The sequence below is a fragment of the Mercurialis annua genome, linkage group LG2, assembly GCF_937616625.2.
Source record: "Mercurialis annua linkage group LG2, ddMerAnnu1.2, whole genome shotgun sequence".
Classification (NCBI taxonomy): Eukaryota; Viridiplantae; Streptophyta; class Magnoliopsida; order Malpighiales; family Euphorbiaceae; genus Mercurialis; species Mercurialis annua.
In genome coordinates this window covers 4,701,885-4,718,260 of record NC_065571.1, presented here as the reverse complement: position 1 = coordinate 4,718,260, position 16,376 = coordinate 4,701,885, and the positions used below count along the sequence as shown (strand labels likewise).

General features: G+C 29.9%; 1 protein-coding gene across 1 annotated transcript; it reads right to left on the bottom strand.

The window, feature by feature from the left end:
• Positions 1 to 394: 394 nt before the first annotated feature.
• On the bottom strand, positions 395 to 4,237 carry LOC126667735 (probable inorganic phosphate transporter 1-3). Its single transcript, XM_050360793.2, has 2 exons — positions 4,145 to 4,237; positions 395 to 2,268 (listed from the first exon to the last, which is right to left on the bottom strand). The coding sequence occupies exon 2, from the start codon at positions 2,242 to 2,244 to the stop codon at positions 619 to 621; it is 1,626 nt and encodes a 541-aa protein (XP_050216750.1). The 5' UTR covers positions 2,245 to 2,268; positions 4,145 to 4,237; the 3' UTR covers positions 395 to 618.
• Between the last annotated feature and the right edge of the window lie 12,139 nt (positions 4,238 to 16,376).

Genomic DNA, 16,376 nt, shown 5'->3' with positions numbered 1-16,376 from the left:
TTTCTAACTAACATTAAAGATATCAATTTTTTATGGAACACAAAAATGACTAGTTTTTGTATTTTTACGAAGGAGGGTTATTTCTTAAGCTTTTTCCTATAATTTTAAATATTTGTTGTGATTTCATTTCACTCCTCTCAGATTACAAAAAGGAATTTCATATGAAAAGAGGAAAAAGAAGAAAAAAAAGAGCTAGCTTAAATTCAGTCTGAGTAAAGAAAAAATCAATCTCACCATCCCAGAAAGTTAAAGTGTATATTTGAAGTAATTAAGAACCTTAATACAGTCACCATTGATATTTGATAGCAATGAAGAAATTAAGAAAGAACCTTATCAAATTAAGTGCTCTTAAAATCATGAGAATTCTTGAAAATAATCATTAGAAACATAGTACTTCCAAAAGAAATCATTTCAAATTAATTTATAGGATTGATCCTTGCAACAAATGGAAAATACAGAGAATACATATTATATAAATAAGATCTTTAAAACAAGAAAACAAAATTCAAACACAAGTAAAACAATATATCAACATCATAAAATGCACATAAGCAAAAACCCACAATAAATTGATCATGAACCCTGCTGGCGAAAGGTTTTGGATTAGCAAAGGAACAATCACACAGGAACAGTCCTAGCAGAATCAGCAGCAGCAGCAGCAGTATTCTTCATTTCTTCTCCATTTTCGTCATTCTCACCGGTCAACTCTTCGAGCGATTTACCCTTTGACTCCGGCACCAATAGAGTAAACACCATGCCGAGGAAGTTAATAACGCCGAGTGCAATCAAAGAATTCTTGACACCAATGCCCGGAGGATAACCTGCGTCAGTCTTGTTCGGGTCTTGGCTTTGTGCTGCATATAAGAATCCAAATGCACCAATTATAGCGCCGGCTTTTCCTGCTGCTGCAGATATACCGTGACAAGTTGATCGTAACCTAGCCGGAAAAATTTCCGCTGGCACAACGAATGTAGTCGCATTAGGTCCGAAATTGGCAAAGAAAAATGTCAGTGAGTAGATGATAACAAAACCAATTCTGTTGGGCTTTAAAGTCCAATGATGGTAAGGTATAGCGAGCGCGAACATGAAGACCGTCATGAAGAAGAAACCCATCAATTGAATTACGAATCTTCCCATGTAATCAATCAAGAACACTGTAAACCAGTATCCAGGTACGGTACTGCAGAGAGCAATAAGTGTCTGAGCCCTAGAAATCATGAAAACCTCATGAACAGCGTTCATTTCTTGAGCCTTAGGAATCCAGTTGATTGCTGAGAAAATATCTTTCTGAAATAGATTTTGGCTGTAAAATGCAATATCCAGTAAGAACCAAGTAGTTGTAGTTCCCACCAAGTGAAAACCATGGCGTTTGGCGAATTCTTTAGTAAACAAACCGAATGAATTGGCTGGCTCCGTAACCATTTTATTAACTTTTTCTTCCTCTGCTTCAAGATCACAATTTAGCACCTTAGACATATCAGCCGCGGCTTGTTTCGCGTTCTTGGCGACTAAGGCGGTGTAACGAGCAGTTTCCGGCATCTTCATCCGCCAGTAGAAAGTTACAGCAGCAGGAATTGCACCGAACATCAAGATGATGCGCCAAATATAGTCAGCTTGAGGGATAAGTGATAAGTGTCTATCAACTGCATATGAAGGTGCAGGGAATCGGTGATCAAACGCCGTTGAAACGATAAGAGCAACAATTCCGCCGCCCAAAATACCGAATCCTTGCATGGCAAAAACTGCGGCAATAAAAGCTCCGCGGGTTTTCTTGTTGGCATATTCAGACATGATAGTTGCAGATAGAGGATAATCACCGCCGATACCAAATCCCAGCCAGAACCGGAAGAAACAAAGCGTAGCGATGACAGCGTCCGGTTTATCGCTGAAAGAAAGTCCCGAAGCAAGTGAGCAAACCACCATGAGAATTAGAGTGAGTCCGTACACTTTCTTCCGACCCATTTTGTCACCGAGCCAACCGAAGAATAGTTGCCCTGCTAAAGTACCGCACAGTGCCACGCCGTTGACGGCGGCTGCTACATTCGGAGGTAAGCTGCCTGGTTTTTCCTTAGTGTAGTCAGTGTAATATATGCGACCAAGCAATTTGGTCACTAAAGATATGCAGAAAAGATCATATGCGTCGGTGAAAAAGCCCATTCCGGCAATTACGATTGCCGTGAAATGGTACAACTGAGTCTTTGCGACATCCAGTGCCGTGAGCACTCCGAGCTGTTCTCTAGCCATGGATTGATCCACCAACTTTTTAACCTGCATGTAGAGCAAGAATTGGTATTATAGAACAGAATTATGAATTGCATTTTTTATTCTTGAACTTAGTTTCTCATTTTTTCAGAAACAAGAAGTTGTACTATAAAACAAAGTACGAACTATTCCGGTGAAATTTGAAAATGTAACGCGGAATTTTATGATTCTCCATTACATTTCCATATTTTGTTTTTATCGATAAGGATAAGCCTATACGAACGAAAGAAATGGAAAAAGACAATTGGAAACGACCTGTTGGTGGCCACAGGAAATTGCATTAACTCGATTTTAATACTAATCCCTCACCACGTTGCATTAAATATATATAACAAATATCTATAATAATAATAATAAAATAATTATATAAATAAAAAATATCAGTTAAAAATAAACATTTTTAAAAAAATGTATTACAAAAATGTATCAATTAGATTGGACAAGACGAAGGATTAAGCTCAAAAAATAATTGGTCAACGTGCTTGTACTACTTGTTTAATAAATACAAAAAAAATCTCAAAACAATTTATATTTTCATATTCGATATTTTAAAAAAAATAAAATCAATTCTGAAACATCAAAACAAAATTAAGAAATAAAAAAAATTATATATCCTTTTAATATTTAAATTTTTTAAATAAATTTTGTAAAAATATATTTATAAATGTTAATATAAAAAATAAAATTTATATTATTTTGACATTCTTTCTGTTTTCCTATTGAAATAACTTCTTTTATCTTCTCTTTTGTTTTTTTTTATATTTTCTAATTATGTTTTTCTGTAGTATTTCAAATAGTACAGTAAAAAATAGTCACTTTTCTAAACTGTAATAATTTCATTTCAGAAAAATCTTACTTATTCATTAAAATTCTTACCAATTACTTCTATATCACGCCAAATAGTCACAATTAGTCATATATTAAGTTGAACACACGAATTTAAGTTTTGAAGCAATACTATATCAATAAAATATAACATTTTCATTAATTCTACATGAGCAATAAAGTTTTCTTGTCAAATCCAGACAAAATTTATCATTGTATATTCATGAACATATAAGAACTTTCAGTCATTGGCTACATAGGTACGTAGATCAAAAGTTGGCTTAATCAACAAAAGAATGGAAATTGAAATTCTGAAATATATATAAATTAAAAAAAACACATATATTTATTCATCGGAAAAAAAAAAACACAAATATTTATTGTATATTATTCGATAAATACGTGAATATATTGTTTGACCTACAAGAAAAGAATAGAGAAAAACTTTTAAAACAAAGAAGTCATTACACTGCTTGTAATCCAATAATTATTAGCATTTCTGTGTAGATTATATATAGAGTAAGAGCTTTCATTTTAGAGTATAATATAAGTATATAAGAATTGAAAAGAAACTGCCTTTCTACATAACGAATAGGGTGAGCAAACAATCGGTTAGATTAAATTAACCAAATTATTTATATCTTTAGTTGAATGAAATCGAATTAATTAAAATCTTAAAAGTATAAAATCAAACCGACCAAATCAGTTGGTTAATTCGGTCAATTCAGTTAAACCAATAAAATATCAAAATGAATATTTAAAATTAAATAAGAAAAATTAAATATTAAAATAATATAAAATATTCGATTAATTTAATTAATTGAAGTAATAAAAATATTAACCGAACTTAATTAAAATAGACGGATAATTATTCAATTTAACCGGCCTAACTACGGATTTTTAAACCATGCAATAAAGGTGAAAATTATCAAATACTACGTGGTCCTACTGTATTGGCCAAGATCCAAGAAAGTAGGAACTTGTGATGCCTATAATTATCTAAAAGGTTCTGTTTGGATGAAGAGAAAATCAAATAAGAAAAGGAGAGAAAACTGACCCCTTAGATTCTTCAATTGGTTGGCAGAATGAGAAGTATGATGGAGATGAAGGGAGATGGGTTGGTAGTGACACAGTGTGGTACGGCCTACTATTTATGTTCAACCATTGAAAGAATCAATTATGGTATATTTGGATATACTCTTTTTATTGTGTTTTTTTATTTGATTTTCAAGTCAACTCTTTTTTATGTTCTATATTAATATTACTGCTAATTTATTTGTACATTATAGATATTAATTTTTTTATGAATATATAATTAAAAAATTAAATCTATTTAAAAGAATAAAACTTTCTTTTCTTCTAAAAATATTTCTAGCCATCTGTAGTTTTTTTTTCGGGTGCCGTTAGTGGTTTTGTTTTGCCGTTAACGGCAGCCATCCTCTTTTTATATTAGTATTTTATTTTATAAAATATAATAAATAGCCAATTTTTTTTATGCGTTAAAATTTATTAACAAAGCACATCTCAAATTTATCAACTCATATTTAAATTATAAAATGTACATATAATTATTTTATTTATATATTAATGTAACTAGATTAATTTTATGTAATAGTTTTATTTTATATTTTATGAAATTATTAATCCTTTTAATTTTATATTATTCTAAATAGTATTATATATCTATAAATGAATTAGGCGGGTTCACGGGATAATCTATAAAAAATGATCGATTTATTTCGTGTCGTAGACGGATTAACTTGTATTCGGTATGAATCTACTAAAGTTCAACAAAAATTCATCAATTTTACGTGTCTGGTGAATCGATTTCCCGTGTTATGATCGATTTTGACCGCCCTAACTAGTGGTAAGTCAAGGATCCCCTATTAAAGTTATTGTTTCATTGTAATATAGAAATTAATAAGTGCAATGTTAAATATATGTATTTTTGTTATAAATATATGGATTTAGATATGTAAGTGGGCAACTGTTCCCTTATATTAATGAACTAACATATAATATGAAAATGAGTAATTAATATCTTTGGTGATCTTACAAGAAAGGAATCGAAATGATATAAGCTCATAAATTTAAAATGGTTTGTGTCATTATCGTTAGAGTTGTCATTGCCATTTCTATGAGCTTGACAACTACATTTTCAGATTATCCAATATACCAACATGATATGTATGAAATTAAGTCTTGACTTTAATTTAATTCTCTAAATATCGTTTGGTAAAACCTAAACAGGCAGCTAAAATTTTATGATTGTACTTTAATTATATTTAATAAATTATATCCTAAAAAAATGATGTGTAGCAGTATATATGTAATGTAACCAGTGAATTGGAAGGTAGGATTTTCTGATGCAATTATGCATGGATTGAGAATGTAATTGAACTTTCGCAAAAAAAAATGTTGGAGAAATTTTAATTTATTAATTTATTTATAACTATGACTAAAGTGATATAAATTTAAATAATATTTCGACTATTTAGTCTATCTATTTTATGAATCCTGATAATTATGTCCAAGCAAATAAAAACTAAAAAATGTAATTAATAAAAATAAATTATAATTAATATCTTATGTTATATTTATAAAGATTGCCTCATATTTGAGGAATTTGTTTATAGAATTTTAAATAATAAAGAATTTATTGTATAATAATATATAAAATTTTGATAAAAGTAAGTACATAATTTTTTAAAATTTTATTAATTATGAATTATTTATCATAAAAATAAGTAAAGGAACTAGAATATATTTTACTTTTGTCGGTCAATTTTATTATCTTTTTATGATAAAATTATCAGGACTAACAAAATTACAGACCAAAACTGTCTAAATTATTTTCTAGAGTCATCTCTACCAATTTGATTATAATTATAAATAAATAGATTATTTTGTCAAAGATTAAATGAATTTTAAATATATACGCATAACATGACACTATATTTTTTTTTTTTGAGATAAATGATACTCCCTCCGTCCTAAATCGATAGACAGTTTAGGACATGGAAATTAAGAATTTTAAGTTCTCTAAATAAATTGAGTTAATATATAAAAATACCGTACTTGCCCTCATTAATTATAGTGATAACTTTTGTCTTTCTGTGATTTTTATTACTTCCTCCGTCCCACAAAGATAAGCAAAATAGCTATTTTGGGCGTCCCAAAATATAGGCAAAGTTACTATATTAATTTGAATAATACCAATATTAATATTTATCAATTTCAACCTATTTTATTATATTCTATAAATTATCATTAATTATCACTCTATACAATACAAAAATTAATAATAAATTTATCTTTTCAAAATTTAATTACAATTCCAACACAATGATTACTTTTCCCATAATATAAATTAATATTTAAAATATTTAATTAATTAAATTAAAATTATTAGTGGAAATTTATAAAATATAACTACCTTAACTATCATTTCTTAATTCATGTGCAACTCTATTTTGTCTATTTTTATGGGACGGAGGGAGTATATTTTTAAGATTTTTTCTATAATTAATGAGAATATATTTAACAGTTATTTTATAAAATAGATATTTATTTTTTATAATTTAAGATAAAAAAAAATAAAACAGTACCAATCAATTTGAAATGGAGGTAGGACTTTATTTAACTTAATAGATATAAATGATTAATCAACATGAAACAAGTATAAAATACATAGCAAGCATCCAAATTATATTCATCATATCAATCAAAAAGGAATGGAAGCCAAATTTATCCTTAATTTGCTTTTCCCCAACCCATAATAATAATGTACATGAGGGTGTAGTCCGATGGCTATACTCCTCGCCGTACATTACTCGAAAGGTCAGGGGTTCAACCCTGTTTTCCGTTGATGAATTTTTTAAAAATGTTATTTCAACTAACTCCTAACACTGATGCATAACATATCATTGATAAAAAAAAAAAAAAAGATTAAAATAATAAATATAATAAGATACACATTGCTACTATTTCGTACAAATTAAATGTCAACCTGCTGACTTTTTTATTTTAATGTTAATATATTTTCCTGAACTGTTTAACCTCATGAAAAGCCATATCAAGCCCTAAATATATTGCTAATTAAAAAATTTAATCTTGCTTACATGATATAGTAGTTCATTGAATTGAACATTACATTATATGAACAGCTATACAATTGGCAATGTCAAATATTTCTGCTATCTTTTCGTATATATGACAATTAGCTAGCTAGCTAATGTTAGAATTTTAATTAACAAAATTAATTAATTCAGCAACTTAACTCTTGCTATGAATTTAGGAGACCACTATGCACATATTTATATATAATTTACTATACATAGATTATTCTCAATCTGTTTTAATAATTTAAAAAACTATATATAGCTGTTATTCGTTTTTATACTTGTCTAATGCTAAACTATAAAAATGTACTATAAAAAATTGTGTGAAAAAACAATAAATGAATAAAATAAAAAAATCATGAAAGCAAATATTTATTTATTTTTCATATCCGTAGAAGAAAAAGACGTGTGATTGGGACAGACAATGACCAAAGCCATTAATGTTAATGTTAATCTTTTTAAGTGAAAGTGATGACTAGATATTTTTTTTTTGAATTCGTCAAATGTCATTAAATTGAATATGAAACAGTTACATTTGTAAAAAATTCGGCATAATTCGAAAATAAAACCCGATGACTAGGGGTGTAAATGAACCGAGCGGAGCCGAACTTTGAACCGTTCATGTTCGGCTCGTTTAGCGAATAAGGTGTTCATGTTCGATTCATGTTCAGTCGAGCTTTGAACGGAGTGTTCATGTTCGGTTCGTTTAAATTTTATAGTGTTCATATTCAGCTCGTGTTCGTTCGTTTAGCCGCTAAACGAACAAGTTCGCGACGAGCTCACGAACGAGCTCGATAAGTACTAAACGAGCCCGTTTAGCGGATAAACAAACGAACACGAGCTGTTAAACGAACAAACACGAATATGAGCTGAATAAATTAAACACAATCTAATCGAGCTCGTTCACGAATATGAGCTAAAAAAATTAAAAACATAATTATATATCGTTCGCGAACTTGTTCGTTTAGCGGCTAAACGAACGAGCTCGATAAGTACTAAACGAGCCCGTTTAGCGGATAAACAAACGAACACGAGCTGTTAAACGAACAAACACGAATATGAGCTGAATAAATTAAACACAATCTAATCGAGCTCGTTTACGAATATGAGCTAAAAAAATTAAAAACATAATTATATAAATTATTTTAAATATGAATTAGTTCGCGAACACCTAATCGAGTTTCTAAACGAGCTTGTTTGTGAACTATATACGAGCTCGTTCACGAACTTGTTCACAAAGTCTTAATCGAGCTCGTTCACGAGCTTGTTCACGAACTCTTATTCGAGCTGTTCGTGAATGCAAACGAGCCGAACACCACTATGTTCATGTTCGGCTCGTTTATATTAACGAACATAAAATCAAGTTCGAGCTCGGTTCGTTTAAAATACGAACGAACATAAACCGAGCTCTTATCGAGAACACCGAACTGCTCGCGAACGGCTCGGTTCGTTTACACCCCTACCGATGACCTGACATGGAACAGCAACATGATGTCTGATTCGCAGATCTTACTTACGCAAACAAAAATAAATTATTTAACTGTTTTACTAATTAAGTGCAGTCTTCAATCAATTTTCGATCAAACTTCACCCATCATCCGCAAACTCACATCATTCGATTCAATCACCACTTGATAACTCCTTCATAAAGAAGAGATAGCAAATCTTCCACAGAGAAAGGACAACAAACCTTTCATAAAGAAAGGATAAAATAAAACATTCAAAAAAAAACAATGAAAAATAAATAAACCTAATATAACTCATACACAATTTCATTTTTTTTCTAATATAGACATCAATTCAAAAGCTTGTCTTGCTGTAAAAATGATGAATGCTACAGTACAAATATGTAAAAACAATTCATAACTTCTTATGAAAATTGAGATAATTGACCCTAATGGTCTATGAACTCTCTCTCTTTTTATATATCGATTTTAATTTATATTTAAATTACTTTAATTTTGTTTATTTAACTAGTGCCACTTTAAATATTTTATATGTGGTTTGTTGTATGACTCGTCAAATAATGATAATTATATTTATGATGAATTAAAAAAAATATTTATTTAATTAATAATTATTTCTATAATTATAAATTGTATTTAAGTATAAAATATATCAAGTAATTATTAAAATAATTGTTAATTAAAAATAGTTTATCTTATTTATAAAACAAATATAAATATCAAATAATAATTAAATAAGTAATTTATTAGTATTTATTTATTTTAATTAGACTTCTAGTTGATCAAATAATAATTAAAATAACAACTAATAAATATTAAAGTAGTCTTTTTAGTTAATATTCTATACAATTATCTTAACATAGTACAAGTAGTTTATTTTAGTTTTTTTTATATAAATGAAAAGTAGATTAGCACAACCACAAAGAAGTGGGAGGCAAAAGAGAGTCAAATACAGAAAAGCTATTCAGCCATAACAGAAAAAATCAATACAATACAACGAAAAACACCATTCCCTGAATAGCTAAAATCTTAATTCTAAGATATATAGAAATCTACTGCTTTGCAAATGCATAAAAAACCAATGACTGAATATCAACAACTTCGTATTTAAAGACATGTTTGTTTCTCGCTTTCCAAAGATGGCAACCCCCAAAAAACCAAATGAGCTTCCATAGGCTACGATGTCTGTCATCCAATAATGATATCCATTAAGAGAAGAAATCGTCAAGAGTTAACGGGGATGCCCATCTGACATTATATTTAAATAAAACAGCCGATCAAAAAAACCAAGCAAAATGACATTGCAGTACGATATGAATACTCGATTCATTTTCAAAAAATAAGAGGCAAGAAGAGCAGTGACGAAGCCAGACGATAAATTCAGATAGGGCACAATTTAATTAAAAACTTAAATTATCAAACCACAAAAAATTTATACCGAAAAATAAAAGTTATAAATTTGTTAGTAAAAAGTACAACCAAAACAGTAAATTATCCTACAAATCATCATTTTTTGAAACTGTTTTAAAATATTTTCTTCATCGATACTTTAAAAAAAAATCCTGTAAAACATACGAGATAATCATCCATAAACGGATTTTCCATCTTATTCCGTAAATTATCTTGATGATATTCATACATAAGAAAACTCTTTCAACTGTTGCAGTTGCAACCGGCAATGTTAACACCAACCGAATAAGTAGATAAATCAAAGGAAATGAACAATTTTTTCCGTTAAAAATGAAATTATATATTATTATGAGCAAATAGAAATCACAAAACAAATTATACCAAAAAATAAAACTGCAATAATTAAATATAATCAGATTTTACTAAAAAATAAACAAACATCTTTCACAATAAACAGAAGATGATTAAATAAGAAATTTAAACATAAAATTAAGATCAAAATAAACTTGGCACAGTAGCACTTTTTGAGAATTTTGTCGATGTGTCGTTTTCTTTTACTATTTCCCTCTCTAATTATATCCCACTTTAACTTCAGTTTTATTCTAATTAATTAAACCTTAACCTATAAGATTAAAACTCCAAATCTGGATAAATAAATTGCAAAAGACCCGCTCTAATTTTTTTTTAATGAAAGTGAGGTAGGGCCCAGGCCCGTGCTGGCCATACCCTACCTCCATCCCTGAAGAAGAGTGATTTTCTTCTAAAACACCTCTTTTTATCAAAGTGACATTCGAAGAGATACGATCCCGCGATAATAACCAAAAAAAAAAATTGAATCTGTGGCGGCAAAACCTACTTCCAAATACGTTGCAGCAAGAGAGGAAGAGGAGACTGGTTAGAACTCAAGGAGCTGAACCGAGCAGCCTTGAAAGAAGCTGCCGTAAACTGCAGTTGTGACCTCCATTCAATATTGTCCAAAATGGTTGAAATAAATTGCATCTGCGGGCGCTGCTGAAGCAAGGAAGGCAATTAATCTTGTTCTCCTATCCGAAGATTGCGACGCCAAAACAGCCTGATGAAATTATAAGTAGTTTATTTTAATTAGTACTCCAACTCTAATAATTATCTCAATAAATTTTTAATTAACAATTATACATTATAAAATAGAAAAAACATAAACGTGAATGTGTTTGTCCCCCCTCCCTCCATCCCTGCTTTTATTTATAGTAGAGATAACTCAGCTTTGCGGTAAATTTTTTTAACTCCGTCAATTTATGCCCATGGGGTATCTGATTTAATAATCTATGTGCCATTGAAATTCACTTTATTTGACATGTCGATATATCATATTGACACGTCATACATATTAACAGAATTAAAAATTAAATATAACGGTGTTAAAAGGCTATCTTTTTGTTTTTTGTGACTATCAAGACTTTTTAAAAATTGTAATTTATTCCAATTTTGATCAAGATGGAAATCTATCCAATTTTTAAAATTGATTTAATATTTTTTAAAATTAATTTATCCAAACCATGTGGCAGCCGAATTGATAACTCTTCTTCTTTTCAATTTTTTTTATAATATTATACATTCAATTGCCACGTAAACACAATAAATTAATTTTAGAAATTAGATGGATTTTCAAAGAATTAGTTAAAAATTGGGATAAATTTTAAAAAGTTTTATAGATTTTCAAAAATCGAAGAGATTTTTTTTTTGGCACCATTAGACCTGAAAATGAACGGTAGAGCAACTAAACTGTTAAACAAAAATTTAAAAATAATTGAAATAAATACGCATTAAAGTTTGGAGATGGTTAATTTGAAGAAAAAAAACAATTGACAATTAGTGTGAATTGTCCTGAAAATTGCTATTACTTTTAGTTTAAAATATTTTATTTACATCCAATTTGCATAGATTCTTATTTAAAATTTATGATTATTAAATTTGTATGAATATAGATATATAAAAATTTGGTTTAAACGAAAAATTTCCTCTTATTGTTAACTCCTCTATTTGTTTTTATTAACTAGTTTTACATTACGTGCTACGCACGTGGCTCGTAATTTGACTCAGTTCAATTTATGAATGTATAGTTTATTTAGAACAATAAATATATAAAAAAAATGAATATGTAAACATAGATATAATATTTGTATTAAATAATAAATAATCATAAAATAAATATATATGCTCTTACTTCTTTCATATTTATTAATAAATAAATTCCTTTTATTTTTTAAAAATAATTATGTAAATATATATGTGTTTTTGTTTTTCATTTAAATTAATAAATAAATTATTATAAAATTTAACTGAATTAAGTTGACACTTAAATTAATTAAACCCACTAACGCGTATGTTTAGATGTATAAATCAATAAAATAATTGATTATGTTAATCATAAAACTCATTAAATGTATTATCTTCAGTTAAATAATTCAAAGCATATTTTAAATACACTATAGTAAAGAATAATAATTCATAAATAACATAAGTTATTAACTGAGCACAATTATAAAATTTGCTAAGAAAAAGAAAAGCAGTGACCATTAAAAAAAAATATACTTAATTTGTTCATGAGAGCCGCCAGAAGTAGCATTTGAAATTGCCCTGTAGTAAAGAATTGTAAATTCATATAATAAGTACTATATAGGTAAGAGATGTTGTTTACACTGGCCCAAAAAGAGCTTATATGGGCTAATTCGGGTTTTTGAGCCCAAAAGCCATCAGTTATCATTTTGTTCTTATCTTAGCTTAATATTTATCTTTTTTAGTTATTATCTTATTTTTAGGTATTATCTATATTATTTAGTTTAGTATTTATCCAAATAAGAGATTGTATCTCACTAGACTAGGTTTTCTATTTTAGGGTTTGTCCTCTATAAATAGCTAGGTTTAGGTTTGTATTCTGCACAACTCAAATTATCAATCAAACACAAACTTCAAAGCCCTGCGCTTTTCTATCCCCAACCCCCGCGGTTGGTTAACTTAGGAGTAGGAGTAGTTCAAACAATAATCTCGCCTGGGTTTCTTAACCTCCAGATTAATGTTTTAATTTAGATAAGTCAAACCCTGTTCAACTTTTCGGACAGAACCGGTTAAAGCATCGATCCACACAGTACCCATCTATAAAATTCAAAGATTCGAGTTTGGAAATATTTTCCTGCGAACCTCTTTTGGCGACTCCACTGGGGACGCGTTTATGGTGAGCACAAAAACCGGAACGAAGAAGAAAAGTTACAGGTGCACTCGTTCAAGTAGCCGAGTCCAATCCGAAGTAGGTTGCACATTGTCAGGCGATTCAGACTCAGACTTGGAGTAGATCATGGAAAAGGGCGACAAGTCAGGATTACAACCGCAAAAGGGGATCGACGTACCTCCCGTTGTGATAATGATCGTCGAGTTTCAGCTGCAAAAGGGGACCGACGCACCTCCCGCTGAGACACGACCGTCGATCTCGGAGTCAAGCATCCAAACCAAGCACATGAGAGGAGACAAATGACTCTGTCTGCGACCTACCTCCCACTCTCTCCTCATTATTACATGCCGATTTCATGAGGTAGCTTAAAAAATCGGCGGGTATTTGATGGAGTGATAAATCAGATGGATGAAGCCATCAAAACAATTCCAAAGGGAGAAAAAGGCGAATCTTGGTAGTTTTATGAGTGTTGTGGAATTATTGGGGTAACGCTTCGTCGAGATTGCTGAAAAAAGAGGCCGAATTTTTTATTATCTGTCAAAAATATTATGTTGGAAGAGAATATATGGCCATCAAATTTATCAAACGTATAGGTCCTCAAAATTGCATAGGGAATGTCTTTTCTGCCGCGTCCATTTTTTTTTATTTTGGTAAAATGACCGATTAGCACATGTTGTGAATGAGAAGTTGATAAGCCAAAGGAAAACTTTACCATGCAAATTTTGGTACAAAGCAACGTGGATAGTGGGCTATGCATGGATGAATGAAAGATGCACGATCCAGAGGAAAGAATTTTTCTCGCCTGCTACACTTAGTTGCTGATTAAATCAAAGCAACAAAAGTGTATTCCTCATTAAACCCAATAATTGGAATATTTGGCCGCTTAATTTGTACTGTTATAATCGGCTAGAAGGACAGACTTAATCTTTTCGGTCTAAACGACCGATCACGTATGACATGCGATATAAATACGTCTCTTCATCTTTCTTGACATTCTGATAAAAAGACGTGGGGGGCATTGTTTACACTGGCCCAAAAAGAGCTTATATGGGCTAATTCGGATTTTTGAGCCCAAAAGCCATCAGTTATCATTTTGTTCTTATCTTAGCTTAATATTTATCTTTTTTAGTTATTATCTTATTTTTAGGTATTATCTATATTATTTAGTTTAGTATTTATCCAAATAAGAGATTGTATCTCACTAGACTAGGTTTTCTATTTTAGGGTTTGTCCTCTATAAATAGCTAGGTTTAGGTTTGTATTCTGCACAACTCAAATTATCAATCAAACACAAACTTCAAAGCCCTGCGCTTTTCTATCCCCAACCCCCGCGGTTGGTTAACTTAGGAGTAGGAGTAGTTCAAACAATAATCTCGCCTGAGTTTCTTAACCTCCAGATTAATGTTTTAATTTAGATAAGTCAAACCCTGTTCAACTTTTCGGACAGAACCGGTTAAAGCATCGATCCACACAGTACCCATCTATAAAATTCAAAGATTCGAGTTTGGAAATATTTTCCTGCGAACAGATGTTTAATAGTAGTTACAAAGTTCATGACGTACAAAAAGCAAAACAGTAGGGATAAGATGATTTGTCAATTTAACATTCGGTTGTTTGTGCAAAATTAAAGAAGAAAATAATTAGGAATAAGAATTTTTTTATTATGATACAAATTTATTTTGATTAGAACTCTAATTATATTTATATCTTTAGTGATTAATAAAATAACTAATTAGTTAATGACTATAAAATCTTTATTTAGTAATAAATTTTAAAGGATTATTCAGTAAATTTGCATGTCCCCCCATCCGTGCTTTTATATGTAGTATAGATAGATATAGTACGTGCTACCAATCAAGACAATGTCTTGTTGCATTTATCATCACGTGGAAAACGCGTGACTTTTATGATCTGTCTACTTTTTCCAATCTATAACTAACTACGGGTTTTATGTTCAATTCTTTTTATTTATACACTATCTTTCATGAATCTCATTTGTAATAACCAAAAAAAAGAGACAAGGGCTAAGGATACAAATATATAAAGGCTAATCCTCTGAAAAAACCCTCACCTATTAATCCCCCCTTCATTTGCACTCTCACCTTTCAAAATCCTCAATTTTACCTAAATTATTACCTTTCATTTTTAATTACACCCTAAAAGTACTAAATTGACCTATTTTCACTGAAAAAGGTTCAAATCAATACTTTATATTTTAACAAATGTTATAAATAGTACCTAACGTTAAAATTTAAATAAAAAAACCATTTTCACTAAAATTTCAAAACACCGGCCACCACCGAAACCTGCCGCCACCAAGACTTGTTGCCGACGCCGAAAACCGACCGCTCGTCCGAGTCAGGCGAGAGAAGGAGCACGAACCTGCTCCTTCTCTCGTCTGAGAAGGAGCAGATCTGTTCCTTCTTGGAGGAGGAGGAGACGGCGGTCAGATCTTGTTGGCGGCAAGTCTCGGTTATGGCGGGTTCATCACGACGAACAAATTTTTTGAAAAAATAAATTTTTATTAAAAAAATAATTTTTAAAATTTATTTAAATTGAATAGTAAAAATTTTGCGTATATTAAACAGGAAATATTAATTATTTTAATTATATATCGGAGTCGAAGAAAAGACGAGATCTAGACTGTTCTTCCTTGAAGGACACCTCGATTGTTCATTATTTCGTTTTGTTAAAAATCGTTGAATATTTTATTTTAAAATTGAATTTAATTAATTTTGTGGAATTAAAACGGTAAATTTGAATAAAAGTGGATGTGAAATTTAGTAATTTTTGATATATTTTTAGGGAAGATGGTTTTATTGTTGAAATTGTAACATTGATAACTATTTAAAATATAGGTTTAAATATAAAGTATTGATTTGAATTTTTTTCCAGTGAAAATAGGTCAATTTAATATTTATAGGGTGCAATTGAAAATGAAAGGTGATAATTTGTATAAAATTGGAAATTTTAAAAGGTGAGGGTACGAACGAAGGGGGTTTGAAAAGTGGAGAGTTTTTCAGAGAATTAGCCATATATAAAATATAAACATAGCAAATCAAAGTTTAACTTAACTATGTTATACAG